Source organism: Lygodium microphyllum, chromosome 18 (assembly GCF_053477565.2).
Source record: "Lygodium microphyllum isolate KBCC chromosome 18, Lygodium_microphyllum_v1.1.10, whole genome shotgun sequence".
NCBI classification, from domain to species: Eukaryota; Viridiplantae; Streptophyta; class Polypodiopsida; order Schizaeales; family Lygodiaceae; genus Lygodium; species Lygodium microphyllum.
This window is the reverse complement of record NC_141152.1, coordinates 39,809,406-39,825,653: the sequence shown is the minus strand read 5'-3', so window position 1 is coordinate 39,825,653 and position 16,248 is coordinate 39,809,406. Positions and strand designations below refer to the sequence as shown.

Genomic DNA, 16,248 nt, shown 5'->3' with positions numbered 1-16,248 from the left:
GGCTGGTGATGTGGATCAAAGGCAGTCTACTACAGGTTATTGTTTTACCTTGGGTGCTAGTGCTATCTCTTGAAGTAGCAAGAAGCAGCCCACAGTAGCCCTATCCTCCACTGAGGCAGAGTAGCGGGCTGCATCTTCTACCACATGTGAGACTGTGTGGCTTCGACAGTTGTTGAAGGAGCTTGGCTGCCCCCAGACTCGTAAAGTGAGCGATGCGCAATGGCGATACAATGTCCTACGATGAGAATGTCAAGTAGAGAGCAAAACGTGAGCAGGAGTAGAGAGTGAGAGTCAGAAAGAGAGATGCACAATGTTCTTGGGTACAATTTTTTTTTTGTGTCTCTTTAGGTTTCAGATAGATATATATGAAAGTACAAATGTGGTAAGGGTGTATTCACACCCGTGCACATATAAAAGGCATGATGGCCCTTTATTCCCAACAATCTCCCACCTAAAGGCAATGTGCTTTAAAAGGAGAAAAGAATAAGTCTAGGTATATACAAAGCTGAAATACATATACCTATCCAACTCCCATCATCTCGCAGCAATGAGCAAATTGCTCTGCTAGAAGACCCTTCGTGAGAAGATCTACAAGATTATTATCTGTATGCACTTTGACAAGCTCAATGCTCTTGCTGTCAAGTACATCTCTAATGAAGGGATACTTCACCTGTATGTACTTCATCTTTGCATGAAAGATAGGATTTTGTGCTGGCACGCTAGCACTCTGACTATCACAATGGAGAACAGGTAACTCTGTAATGCCAAGCTCTCCCACCAGGCGTGAAAGCCATAAAGCCTCCTTGCATGCCTCAGTGGGCAGCCACATACTCTGCCTCTGTAGTAGACAATGAAACACATGTTTGTAGCCTGGAGATCCAAGAGATTGCTCCTCCAATGAAGATAGACACATACCCAGAAGTTGACTTTTTGCAGTCCGCATGACCAGCATAGTCTGCATCCGTAAAGCCAACGACAGATGCCTTTTGCTTTCCAAAGCAAATGCACAAATCCTTTGTGTCTTTGAGGTATCTCATAATATCTTTCACTGCTTCCCAATGCTTTTTACCAAGGTTTGTCATGTATCTGCTAACCACTCGCACTGCAAAGGAAATGTCAAAACGTGTAGTAACCATAGCATACATCAAACTACCAACAAGTGAAGCATATGGTATCTTGGCCATTTCAGCCTTCTCATCATCACATGTAGAGCTATCCTCTACACTAAGTTTCACATATGGAGGCAATGGAACCCCAATTGTTTTCCCCCCCTCCATATTGAAACGTTGCAAAACTTTGGAGATATACTCTTGCTGAGATAGATAGAGTAATCCTTTTGATCTATCTCTGAGTATTCACATGCTAAGAATGTGATTTGCATCACCAAGATCCTTCATGTCAAAGCTGCCATGAAGACTTTGCTTCAGTGAGTCCAAGGCATGAGTATCCCTGCCAACAATCAGCATGTCATCAACATACAGAACCAAGATAATCAAGCTGCCATCTGTTGCCTTCTTGATGTACAAGCAATGATCCACTTGACTTCTATGAAAACCTTGAGACTACATAAATGTATCAAACTTATGATGCCATTCTCTTGGTACTTGTTTCAGCCCATACAAACTTCTTTTGAGTTTACATACCATCTTCTCTTTCCCTTTTGCCCCAAACCCTTCAGGCAGCTGCTTATATGTCTTCATACAGATCACCATGTAAGAATGCACTCTTTACATCCATCTGTATGAGCTCCATATCTTCAGCTGAAACCAAGCCCAAAATGGTTCTTAATTTAGTCATCTTGACTACAGGAGAGAAGATCTCATCAGAGTCAACTCCATGTTCTTGCTTGTACCCCTTCACAACCAATCTTGCTTTGTACTTTGGCAAGGAACCAAAAGTGACCTTCATCTTGTAAACCCATTTGCATGGAAGGGTTTTCTCCCCTTTAGGCAACTGCACCAAGTCCCAAGTGCTATATTTTTCTCAAGAGATTCCATCTCTGACAACATGGCTTTATACTACTGCTTGCTGTCCTGTCTATCCATTGCTTCCTTGAAGCAAGACGGTTCACCACAGTCTGTCAACATGACATAATCAGCCACATTGTTTGCATCAGGAACGAATCTATCAGGTTGTCTAGTAGCCCTAGACGATCTCCTAACTTAATGATCATTGTTTGCTGGCTGTTGAGTCTGCAAATTTCAATTTTCAGCTTGCTGTCCTAGCATTTCAGCCTACAAATCAGCATTAACAGCTTGCTGTCATGGCTATTCCTGCACATCCAGTGGCTCATCATTATGGGCAATGGCTGGCTGATCATTTCCAGCATTATTTTCTGCATTTGTAGGTTCATTTACAGCAAGTATTTGCTGCTGAACAGTGGGCACATTTTGCTGTCCAAAAGGTATTTCTTCCCGGAATACAACCCTACGGACCTCCTCAGTCTTTTCGGGCTGTTTATGCATGCGATCTTCTCGGAAGATAACATCATTGCTGCGTACTATTTTCCTTTTCTCGAGATCCCATAATCTACATCCCATTTCACCCTCATCACCATATCCTAGCAAAATGCATTTACAGGACTTTGGCTCAAGTTTGCTGCATTCTTCTTTACGAATGTGTACAAAAACCTCGCAGCCATTCACTTTCAAGTGAGCATATGAAGGTGGCTTGCCCGACCACACTTCTTGAGGGATCCCCCCCCAATGACATGTTCGGTGTCCGATTAATCAAGTGAACAGCTATCATAACAGCCTCTGCCCAAAAGCCAGGGAGTAATGCAGCATGAGACAGCATAGTACGGATTTTATCCTGTATGGTCCGATTCATACACTCTGCAACTCCATTTTGGGGTGGATTATGAGGGGCAGTGAGCTCCCTCTTTATCCCTTTGCTGTCACAAAATTCCTGAAAGGCCTTGGACACATATACCCTACCATTGTCATAGCGAAGTCACTTAAGTGTCTTATCAGTCTGATTTTCAACCAATGTCAAGAATTTTTGAAACTTATCAAGCACTTCGCCCTTGCTACAAATAGGGTAAACCCATACCTTCCATGTAGCATCATCGACAAAAGTGACAAAGTATTTATTTCTCCCTAAAGATAACCCTGGCATCTAATATACATCGGAATGTACTAACTCTAGAGGAGAAGGGGCGTTTACCATAAATACCATAATCACAATGCTCAAAATTAGTATAATGAAGACAAGGCAAGTAACCCAAACGAGAAAGCACTTTCATTCCAGTTTGACTCATGTGTCCCAACCGGCCATGCCACAAAGAAACACTTGGCTGCTCGGTCACGGCAACAACATGGTCACACACACTAGATACATGGAGAGGATACAAGGTATTACTTTTACAGTCTCTCACAATCACTCTAAATCCGTTACAGATCTTCCATTTCCCATCACCAAAGGTGGTATAAAATCCATCGTCATCTAGCTGCCCTGTGCTAATCAAGCTCTTCTTGAGCAGAGGTACATGCCGTACATTCTAAAGTGTGAAGACAGAACCATGCTAAAATTGCAACTACACGCTGTCAATACCTGCAATGTCACATGCATACTTGTCCCCAAGATGGACAATACTATGTCAACCCCCTATATAGTCAAAAAACCACTCACGATGCGGGTGACATAAAAGGAAGCACTTGAATCTAGAATCCAAGTGTGCATGTCATCATCTGTATCTGCAAGTAAAGCATGTATACTAAAGTGTGAAGAGACAAAGAGTACGTCATTCCCACTGTCACTGTCATGAGTGACTACATTCAACTCTTCAATTTTGACACTGCTCTTCTTAGGATGACTCTCTTTCTTCTCTTCCTTGCTATCATCTGTCTTCTTGCCCTTTTCTTTCTCTTTCTTCCATTTGTAGCAGTCACATTTAAAGTGACCCTTCTTGCCACAATGATGGCATTCAACATTCTTACCACGTGATTTACTGCATCCCTTGCTATCAGATTTGCCTTTCTGCTTTGATCTGCCCCTAGTATGCAAAGCCTTGTAAGACTTACTAGATGCATTGTTCTGTCGATTCATTTCTTCCATGAGTAGAGCACTCTCTACATCAGCATACAAAAGCATCGCATTAGAATTGCTCATGGCAGTCCTAAATGTATCCCAACTCTCTGGTGGCAGAGTGCAAAGTAAGAACGTAGCCTTAAATTCTTCATCAATTTTGAACTTCAAGGCAACCAGCAGGCTGAAAATGGAGTTAAACTCACTCAAGTGAGTAGACATTGTTGTACCCTCTTTCATACGCAAATCCATAAGCTTTTTCAACCAGTAAACTTTGCTTACAGCACTCTTTTGGGCATACAGTCCTTCCAGTTGAGTCCAAATAGCATAGGCAGAATCCAAACCTTCAATGTTAAACAGTAAGGCATCAGAAATCAATAGCTCAATGGTTGAGCGTGCAAGCTCATTTAACTCATCCCAATCTTCCTATTCCATATCTACGGGCTTTGCCCCTTTGGTCTTAATTGGCCTTGCCTACTTCTTTTGCAACAGGATATTATAGCACTGTTTTTGCCAGACTGCAAAGTTATGTGCTCCTTCAAGCTTCTTAATGTGCATGAGATGACTCTTGTCACTGCTGCCAGCCATGATTTTCAACCCAAATGTAACCAAAAAATTCAGCAAATGCAGGCCCAAACTGTCACACAAGTGACCAAGGTATAAACAAGTACCAACCAACAATAAATAACCACGTAAAAGCAGAAATTTCATATCTGCAAAAAAATTTCAGAAGCACTAAACCTTGTGCTACAGCACTCCACAACTGATTACAGCTGTTCCAAGGACAAACATATCACATTACATGAGAAGTCCCAAATTTTAGCTGCAATTTCTGTTGTACATGCACCCACGGGCACAAAATTTGACACGCATGGTCAAAAGCCCCAAATTTTTTGTGCTCAAAGCATCAATCATACATCTGCACTGTCTCTGATGTACATAGAATAGACCAATTTTGCCAAAATAGAGCAATTTCAGCAAAACCCCCAAATTTTTTGGAGTGCTAGATGTCCAAATTGCATGGAATTAAACCCGCATGTACATAAAATGACCAAATGGCGCACAAATTTCGCCCAAACAGCAAAAACCCCAAATTGCACGGGGTCCAATGTGCATCAATGTCGAGAAATTGGGTAAATTTCAGCCCAATTCTTGCATGTACATGAAAAGCCCCAAATGTCAGAGGCAAAATGTCACAAATTCCTGCAATTTCTGAGACAAATATCACTGTTGTGTCTCGCTCGCATCAAATTTGGACAAATCCCCAAATTTTTGGCACAAATCTGCCCAAATTTCTGAACTGTGCTTACACGCACGAACGCCCGTTAGTGAGCAAAGGGCTTGCTTGCAAGGAACCTTTGAAAAAATTAAAAATTTTTGCAAAAAAAAAGTGATGAATCTGCCCCGTTTACAGCTGCCAACCCATCACCTGCTTGCGTGACCTACTTGTGACCTAAAAAACGACGTTTTGACCTGCGCTTGAAGTGTGTGACCTACACATGACCGCGTCTGACCAAGAAATGACAATTTTGACTTGCATGCAACCTGAAACTGTCGCATGTCTGTCCAATGAAAGAACAATGACGAGCTGACCTGAGCGGACTCCAAGAAGCACGAACACCTTAGTCGCAGCTCTGATACCAATTTGAAGTGAGCGATGCGCAGTGGCGATGCAATGTCCTACAATGAAAATGTCATGTAGAGAGCAAAACGTGAGCAAGAGTAGAGAGTGAGAGTTAAAGAGAGAGATGCATGATGTTCTTGGGTACAATTTTTTTGTGTGTCTCTTTAGGTTTTAGATAGATATATATGAAAGTACAAATGTGCTAAGGGTGTGTTCACACCCGTGCACATATAAAAGGCACGATGGCCCTTTATTCCCAACAACTCGTCCTACTATTTTGCGCTGCAATAATGAGAGTTGCATTACCTTGGAATGGAATCCCGTATTCCATGCCCAGACGAAGCACATAGAGATCCGGTATCACTTCATCAGGGAGAAGCTTCTGGATGCGACCATTGATGTGGAGTACTGTAAGACTGAAGACAATCTTGCAGATTTGATTACGAAGGCACTTCCCTAGGCTTTACTTCATCCACATCGATGAGACCATCCATGTGGAATACTGCAAGACGAAGGACAATCTTGCTGACTTGTTTACCAAGGCGCTTCCCCACGCTTTACTTCCACAACACTCCAAATTCCTTAGTCTTCCGCCGTGTCCACGATCAGAGGAGGGTGTTAGAGTTGAACATTTCCTGGACTGGCAGGGGGAGCAGGAGTAATTGTGCAGCAGGTGACAAGGCACAATGTGTGCCACATGGCAATTGGGCAATTGGACAGCTATTGTCCAATCGGCTGCATTAATTGCAGCCGACCTGCATTATTTGGTGCATTCTTTTCAGCCTATTTATAGGCTTTATTTCCAGCAGCCTTTGTCAGCTCTCTCACAGATTTCAGGCTGCAGGCCATGGAGACTGCCCTCTAGGCTGACAGAGACCAAGATCTTCAAGGTGGAGACATACGCAAATATTCTTTCTGCACCCGTATATAATTCTGCATCCTTATACAACATTCTTTACTGCAGATTTTCTATGTTTCACTGTCTCTTTCTCTGTTTGTTCACTCTATCTCTCAGTCATTTGCTTCACTCTGACAATATTGACGTTGAAACTTCCTGTTACAATCAGCCTGTACTATGGTTGAAGCCAAAATAGTAATCCTCGCCACATGCAAAGGAATGCCCGTGTGCAAAATCAAAACTGATGGCATTTTCTTCCTCAGGAAAACAAAAGGGAAGGCATTTCTTGTCACTCATGCATGCGATAATCCCCACCAGTGTTAGAAAATGAAAGACTGCATTAATATTAAAGCTGTGTGTGTGTGTGTGTGTGTGTGTGTGTGTGTGTGACCCCCCTAGGACTGAAGATAGAGTTTTTGTTGGAGCCACTTCCTCTCTTTGAGGATGGATTTATTGTTCAACCACAATAAATATACACCCACCTCCTCCCATGGGCTAGGGACAAAGACAAGTAGATGGACAAATATCCCGGCAAAGAATAGGATATGTCAACTTTGTGGACCGAGAGCCCCAAACAGAGGAGCACTATAAATGCAAACGTACAATGTACTATGAAATATGGGGAAGGTACCATTGCCTCTTCCGTGAGGGCTTTGGACCTCTCTGATGTGTTATGGAGTATGAGAACCAAAGATGTCGAGGGCTTTTCCTCCTAGAGCTCTAGAGGCACTGCACAACACCCCTAAGAGACAAGAGACCAACTTGCCCAAAGGGACCCAAGCAAAGAGCAGTGATAGATTTCTTCCATGGATCATATTCTACATGCACTGCTAGTTCAATAGACACAAACCGGTCTTGATCACCACGGTCGATCAGGTTGCATATATAATGGATGGAGGTTGATGGAGAAGCCACGTGTATCCATGATTTCTAGGATGCTCAATTGTAAGGCCTCGATTCTACATGAGATCATCAGAGCTGCGCTAGCGGCCACATCAATCGTAGTAGAGGCTCTCACCTGATCAATCCTATACGTATTCATCCTATGGGATCTACCTAGACATAGATATGCACAACTCGCTCTTGAATCCTTCTCAACAGCTTGCCAAGGAAAGTGACACTTCGTATTGGTATGCACAGATATCACCTTGGTTTGAGTTACATGGCTTTAGCATGGATAGGCTACCCCCCTTCCAAGTTCCAATACTCCCTTGATGCACCATTGCTTACCTTGAGCCACTCAAAGATTGGCAAGGTTATCAAGATGGATCTAGAACCAGAGACAGAGGAGCACTATATTTGCCAATGCCTAGCATACTATGAGATCCCAGGCCATTTCCACTATCTATTTAGAGATGGGTTTGGGCCACTATCTATTGTCATGGATTTCACTGACCACTAGTGCCTTGGTCTCTTCATCCTGGAGATATGACAGCTTCAGGATTCGCTCAGTAGGAGTACAACAACTCTAGGACACTGGGGTCCCATCTAGAGGCAGCTTACAAATTTCTTCATGAGTGAGACCCAAGAGGTTTCAACATAGCCACAACCTCAATCATCTACACGTACATAGGGGATATTGATTGAACGAGCCATCCAACTTGGCTGATCTAGATGTCCCAAACCCTGACATAGGAGTTGACAACATTTCCATAGGTAGATACAAGAGAATTTTGCCTAGGCTAGAGCCAGGCCCTTTACATCCCCATGAGATTGTATTGGCTAAAGCTCTTTTATTTGTCAAAAAGAGTTCTCCTTACTTGTAGCTTTTAGTCTTCTTGTACTGTTAATTACATTTTCATTTACTGTTTTTTTCAGACAATTAAAATGTCATACAAATCATTGTAACTCACAGTCTCATAGGTCATTTTGGCCTTTTTGCAGATGTTAATATATTTATATACACACATACATACATATATACATACATGTGTGTGTGTGTGTGTGTGTGTGTGTTTAATAGACCCATGAGAGAGATCTTGGGATAAGAGTACCCCCAGAGCAGTTCCACATTATATTTGGTTTTGAAATTATTTTGTATTCATCCTCTCATCAGACGTGCCTCAGCTGCCTTCCTAAGGTCCCACTAAAGTAGTTTCTAGATGTTGCATGAATTAGCTCTGCCTATATGAAAATCGTATCTCAATTCTCATATCTCCCAATCCACTATAAGGAGGTGTTGAAGGCCATTACATTGATCTTCCCAGGGTTTGCAGGTTCTCGCAGATCAATTTAATACTGATTCGATTCAATTATGAGTCCTCATTCCAAACATTTGGAGACTGGACACGGGAAAGAATACCATAAGAGGACGTGTGCTTCAACTGATAGCATATGGCTCTTCTTCTAAACATTCTGACTAGCGTTTAAGTCCTAAAATTCAGCGCTCGTTGAAGAAGGAAGAAAACAGCCTTACAGTTGCTGCTTCAGTGTCGGCTCTGTCCTTGTACTTCGATAGCAACCGCTTTGCAGTTTCAATCAAGCCATCGTATCCAGGTTTGGGCGAATCCCATCCAACTTCCTGAAAAGTTGATTGAGGGAGACAATACGGGGACAGAAAAACAAACAAGTTGAAGCATGTACATTTTAATGAAAGATCCGTGCGAAGAGAAAACTGACCCGAGCCATTTTCTTTCGAAAGAGCTCCAGGAGTACGCCATCCAGGGGACCTGGCATATAACTCGACCTAGGGGATTCTGCGTCCGGAATCTGCACAGAACATAAGAAGAACAGGAAGGGAAAAGATTACGATCGTAAAGCAAAACGTCGCTGATGACGACGACAGAAGAAGAAAAGACGGAAAGGGAAAATGACAATGATGATATTGGTGATAGAAGAATGAGAAGATTATGATGATGACAGAAGGGACGAAGGAAGAAGAAGAAGAAGAAGAAACGAGACGCTGGTAATGTGGTACCTTTGCGCGTACTGCGAGCTTCCTTGTTGATCTTGTACTTTGGCTGGCAGCCAGAAGTTTGTTGCAGAAATTCGATGGACAAGGCGACACGATACGCGTAGGCGGAGACGCTGCCACCACGAACGTGGCCATGGCAGTGTTCAAGATGTAAAGGCCTAATAGGCCTATGTCATGCTACTAGTACCATGAACATTGACAAGTGCAACAGCAGCCAACTCTTGGTTTGGTGCCCAGCCACACAAATGCATGTGTCGTGTGAGAAGCAAAGTTCAATTCCCATGGATAAAATATGGCTCTCACCATACACGCCACTATGAGTGTACCAAATGAAATGCCAGAAATGGCATTGCATTAAATATACGAAAAAGAAAACCCATACATGCCAGTACAAGTGCACCAAATGAATTGCCAAGACTAGCATCGCATTAAAATATCGAAATAGAAAACCTTGGTTCGGTCGACTACTAAAAAGGGCTTGTTCCCTCCTACCATGGATCGGAACAGAAAACTCTAGTTCGGTCGACTACTAAAAAGGGCTTGTTCCCTACCATGGAATGGATCCCAACCTTGTTTGAAACCAATCACAAACCATGAGGTCATGGAAATTCAACAAATCCACCATGGATTCCTACCTTCAAACCATTATAGACTAGAGGTGAGGGCATACTCCATAGTGGTTTATGGATCCCAACCTTGTTTAAAACCAATCACAAACCATGAGGTCATGGAAATTCAACAAATCCACCATGGGTTCCTACCTTCAAACCATTATAGATCAGAGGGAGGGCATAGTCCATAGTGGTTTAGAACCAAGTCACTGCCAATAGTCTTTTGCTTCATCGTTCATTTATCTTACAAGTTATCCTATCCATCCATAAGAAACAATACCATCATAGCTCTTGCTTGCTCCTCCTCCTCCTTGATAGGGTCATCGAGGAGGAGGGCACCATTGCGATCAAGCTTCACTATTCATTTGGCTTGCAAGCTAATGTTATCTATGTATAAGAAAAAATGTCATCCCAGTTCTTGTCAACTCTCTCAACTTATATTTGGAGGAGAGGCACCCCTTGATGGGCATTCAAGTGTTGTGTCTTATCTCAATTTTGAAAAATTATTAGGTGAGTGCTAGGTGCTCAAATATTTGTTTAGCTCAAAATAATATTATGACTCATTCCCCCCACCTAAGCACACATTTTTAGCCAATATGAAACATGATTTGGGTGTCAAATCAATGTAAAATCATAAGGCTCATTTTCCCAACACGGAGAATTTGTGTTTGGTCCAAATTGTATAGTGGGGAGGGGCAGGAGTGAGCTTTTGCAGTGAGATTTTTTCGATAGCCCCTATTTTTGTTCTACATAGTCCACTTATTCCACCCTTTACTACAACCACTGACACCATCTCCTCCTCCTCCTCCTCCTCCTCCTCCTCCTCCTCCTCTCTCTCTCTCTCTCTCTCTCTCTCTCTCTCTCTCTCTCTCTCTCTCTCTCTCTCTCTCTCTCTCTCTCTCTCTCTCTCTCTCTCTCTCTCTCTCTCTCTCTCTCTCTCTCTCTCTCTCTCTCTCTCTCTCTCTCTCTCTCTCTCTCTCTATGACTCAAATGTCACTGTCTCTAATGTGGAAGGAGGGACAGCTCAAAGGCCGATGCAATGTTATGTAAAATATCCCTCTCATAAAAAACATCTCTTCAGACAATCAACTTGTTTATATGAGGATTGAACAAATGATAGGACTTCCCCTTAAAAGAGTAGCTTATAAAAATCATGAGATCAACTCAAGGAGTGAACTTTCCTTTCTCATCATCAGGAGTGCATGTAGGCATGACACCCGAAGACTCTAAAGTGGGAAATGATAGGTTGAGTGCCAAAAAATGCATTGAACGAAGTCCTCTAAGGAACCACCATAGTCAAGAATCGGTTGAGGATGTACATCGAAATGTTAACAACCTCAACCTAATGGCACTTAGAAGCTCTATTACAAACTGCATAGAGCGTGCCATGTTCATCATAGTCCAATTCCTATTCTCTATGACTCCATTCTAAGAGTTGGTAGAGAGAGGGTGTGTGTGTGTGTGTGTGACTAAGAGAGTGTTCACTCAATCACATTGGTGTACACTATATTAGATTATCACATATGGTGACATCAACTCAATAATGGACAAAAACAATTATTGTAAGCTCTTTTCAGAATCATATCTATGAGTCTTGCATTCTTAAAAGTTGGAGTATTATATCCAAACTAGCTTAGAAAACGACATGGCATGTGGTACTTGTGAGGACATGAGGGTGATGGAATGCTCTCCATAATGTTGACATCTTAAGTTGATTAGATCAACAATCAACATCAATAATTTATACGATGTGGTGATCATCACAACTAGAGAAGAGGGTACAACTACAACAACAAAAAATTAGAGTTAGAGTATGAGGAGAGCGAAACCAAGGTGCCACCCTCGAATAACACCATGTTAAAGGTGGTTGTCTCAATCCCATACTCATTGCTATATAGGTTCCTATAGCTACACACTCCACCTAATTAATCACACATACATGGGGAGGGGAGGTGGGTTGTATATCATAATTGATATGATTTCAATCAAGCTAACTATTTCATATAATCAACTCAATCATTGTTGGGAATAAAGGGTCATCGTGCCTTTTATTGTGTTCGGGGATGAATGCACTCTTACACTTTGTACTTTATATATATTCAAAACCTAAAATGTGGTACACTAGTCGTTGTACTAAACATCAAGTGTTGTGCTCACTCTCTCACTCTCTACTAGTCTCAACTCTTCGCATCTACACTCTCAGCTCAGCTCACGATAGACTCTTTGACTACAATTGGTATCAAAGTGAGTGACGGGTGCGAGGTAATTGGTGTGAGGTGACACGCTTTGGTGATAGGTGACAATTAGGGCAAGTTGAGGAGGAGACGCCAAGGTGGCAGGTGGACAGACAATAGGCTCGACAGGCAGGTGTCGCAAGAGCTGCAAACGGGCTTGACAGGCAGTAGTCGGCAGGTCGTAGGCTGTAGGAGACATGTGAAACGACGCACAGTGGATGAAACGGGCTGCAAGCCACGGCACATGGCACACGGGACAGGCTGCGACTAGTCGCTACTACAAACGGGTCACGTGATAGGCAGTAAATCAGTGTTTTTTCTTTTAAAGGAAATATCTTTTTTTTTCTCTCTCCTCCATGGGGCATTCACATGCCAAGGCACAAAGTTAAATTCTCCCCAAGAAAGTTGGGGCTTTTCTCCGATTTGGGGATTTCAACAAAGTTTAGAATAATCTGACTCAAAAATTGCAAAAGTAGTGCACAATTGCCCATGAAATTTTGGGGCTTTTTTGCATTTCAGTGAAATTTTTTCAATTTTAGTAAAATTTGTGCACACCGGACCCGAGAAATTTGGGGCTTTTGCAAAATTTCATCAATTTGTGCAACAAATGTTTGGTATATGCACTTGGATATGTGTATTGATGCAATCTGGACAAATTACCCTCTAAAAATTTGGGGCTTTTAACCCAAATTGTCAAAATTGTGCTCGAGGATGCTGTTGGAGTAGAAATTGCTGTGAAATTTTGGGGATCTCACATGTAACTGCTGGCTTGGTCTCTAATTGTGTCAGAAATTTCTTGAGGAGTGTAGCAAATGACATTTTTTAAATTCTGAAAATTCTTCAATCTTGGGATTTTCATTGCTGATTAGTACTCTTGTGCATTGTGGTCACTTGTGTCATATTTGGACTTGCCTTTGGTGACTGGTTAGTCAAATTGGGGCTGCAAATTATGGCCAAAAACAGTGACAACAGTAATCTTTTGCACATTAAAAAGCTTGAGGGTGCCCATAATTTTGCCATCTAGCAAAAACAATGCTATAGTGTCTTAGTGCATAAAAAACATGTAATGCCCATCAAAACAAAGGGAATCAAACCAACAGACATGGAACAAGACCAATGGGATGACTTGGACGAACTTGCTTGCTCTACCATTGAGCTCTTAGTGTCAGACAACTTGCTCTTCAACATTGAGAAGCTGAATTCAGCATATGCAATGTGGAAAAGGCTTGAAGAATTGTATGCTTAGAAAAGTGCAGCCATCAAGGTTTATTGACTGAAAAAATTGATGGACTTTCGCATGAAGGAGGGTACAACCATGTCTGTACACTTGAATGAGTTTAACTCAATTTTCAGTTAGTTGATTGCTTTGGATTTTCATATTGATGAAGAGTTCAAAGCTACCTTCTTGCTATGCACCCTACTTCAAAGTTGGGATACTTTTAGGACAACTCTGAGTAATTCAAATGCTCAGTTGTTATACTCTAATGTGGAGAGTTCTTTGTTGATGGAAGAACTCAATCAACAGAACAACTCAGCAAACAAGTCTTCAAATGCATTACACACTAGAGGTAGATTTCAGCATAAGAGCAGTTTTGAAAACCGTGCACACAATAAGTCTTGTGGAAAGAATGTGGAGTGCCATCATTGTGGCAAAAAGGGAAACTACAAAAGGGATTGCTTTCAGCTGAAGAAACAGAAGGCTAAAAACAAAAACAATGAAGCCAAGAAGGCTGAAAATAAGGACAACCAGCATGCCAAAAAGAGCAATGTGAAAATAGAAAAGGTTAATGTAGTCACTCATGATAATGACAGTGGTGGTTAATGTACTTCTAGCTTCATATTTGGATGCACATGTATTAATTGTAGATTCTGAGGATGACATTCACACTTGGATACTTGATTCAGGTGCGTCCTTTCATGTCACACCACATCATGAGTGATTCTCTGACTACAATGATGTAGTACGTGGTGTTTTCCACTCGAGGGATAACTATGCATGTAAAATTCCAAGTATTGGCAATGTGAAACTGGAATTTCAGCATGGCTCCATGTTTGTTTTGCATAATGTGAGACATGTACCTCAACTCAAAAAGAGCTTGATCACCACAGGGCAACTAAATGATGAAGGCTATCACACCAACTTTGGGGATAGCAAATGGAAAATATGTAAGGGCTCCCGCATTGTTGCCAAGGGGTCCAAAAGTGATACTCTGTATCCTTTGCATGTATCTAGTGTGCATGACCATGTTGTCGCCATAACTGAGTAGCCAAGTGTGTCTTTGTGGCATAGCCAGTTGGGACAAATGAGTCAATCTGGAATGAAAGTGATCTCTCGTTTGGGTTATTTACAGTGTTTGAGGTATGCTGATTTTGAACAATGTGATCATTGCATCTATGGTAAACATGCTCAAATATCACACAAAAAATCTATTTCACTAAAGTCTTCACCATTATAGCTAGTACATTTAGATGATGTCAAATGCCAGGGTTATCTTTAGGGGGGAAGAAGTATTTTATTACCTTTGTTAATGATGCCACATGCAAAGTTTGGGTTTATGCAATCCGTCGCAAAGACAAGGCCTTGGATAAATTTAAAAATTTATTGGCACTTGTTGCTGAAAATCAGACTAGCAAGACATTCAAATGTCTTCGCTCTAACAATGGTGGGGAATATGTGTCCAAAGCCTTTTAAGACTTTTGTGACAACAAAGGGATTAAGACGGAGCTTATTGCTCCTCATAATCTGTCCCAAAATGGTGTTGTAGAGCGTATGAATCGGACCATTCAAGACAAGGTCCATACAATGTTATCACATGTTGCTTTATCCCATGGTTTTTGGGCACAGGCTGTTATGACAGTCATACGCTTGATTAATTGGTCACCAAACATGTCATTGTGGAGAGGGGGGGGGAGTTCCCCAAGAAGAGTGGTCGAGCAAGCCACCTGCATATGCACACTTGAAAGTGTTTGGCTACGAGGCATTTGGCACATACGTAAGGAAGAACGTAGCAAACTTGAGCCAAAGTCCTGTAAATGTATTTTCCTAGGATATGGTGATGAAGGTGAAATGGGGTATAGATTATGGGATCCTAAGAAAAGAAAAGTAGTACAAAACAATGATGCTATCTTCTGGGAAGATCGCATGCACAAATAGTCCGAAAGAACAAAGGAAGTCAAAACGGTTGTATTCCGGGAGGATGTACCAATAGGATAGCAAAGAATGCATGTTAGACATCAGCGAATACCTACTAAAAATGTCCTTGAAAATGAAAGGAATGATGTTGTAAATGATCAGCAAGATCTTGCCCATGATGTCCCACAAATTCAACAAGAACATGTGCACCTAGAACAACCTGAACCAGTTATACAGCAAGCTGTACCTGCAAAACAACAAGCTCTTAATGTAGATTTATAGGTTGAACAATTAGCAAATATTGACCACTGCACCCGTAGTCAACCAGAGTGAAAAAACAACCAAGTAGATTTGTTCCTGGAGTAAACTATATGGCTGATTATGGCATGTTAATAGATTGTGGTGAACCATCATGCTTCCAAGAAGCAATGGACACACAAGATAGTAAAAAATGGCAAAAAGCAATGCTATCAGAGATGGAATCTCTCATGAAGAATGGCACCTGGGATTTGGTACATTTGCCAAAAGGACAAAAAGTGCTACCCTACAAATGGGTTTACAAAATGAAAGTCACTTCTGGTTCTTTGCCCGGAATTGATTTTGATGAAATCTTTTCTCCTGTAATCAAAATGACTACTTTGCAAACCAACTTGGGCTTGGTTGCATCTGAGGACATGGAACTCATACAAATGGATGTAAAAACTGCCTTCTTACATGCTGATCTGTATGAGGAAATCTATATGTAGCAGCCTTACGGTTTTGTTGCAAAGGGAAAAGAGCACATGGTATGTAAACTCAACAAAAGTCT

The 16,248-nt window shown here is 41.7% G+C and overlaps 1 protein-coding gene across 1 annotated transcript in view; it reads right to left on the bottom strand.

Annotated features, from left to right (window-relative positions):
* The window catches only part of LOC148020778 (beta-carotene isomerase D27), a 75,697-nt gene extending 65,985 nt beyond the window's left edge, over positions 1-9,712 (bottom strand). The window contains exons 1-3 of the mRNA XM_087699447.1: positions 9,466-9,712; positions 9,168-9,257; positions 8,965-9,069 (exon numbers count right to left, since the gene is read on the bottom strand). Coding sequence (XP_087555573.1) covers positions 8,965-9,069; positions 9,168-9,257; positions 9,466-9,597 — 327 coding nt within the window. The 5' untranslated portion in view covers positions 9,598-9,712. The remainder of the gene's footprint in view (positions 1-8,964; positions 9,070-9,167; positions 9,258-9,465) is intronic.
* Between the last annotated feature and the right edge of the window lie 6,536 nt (positions 9,713-16,248).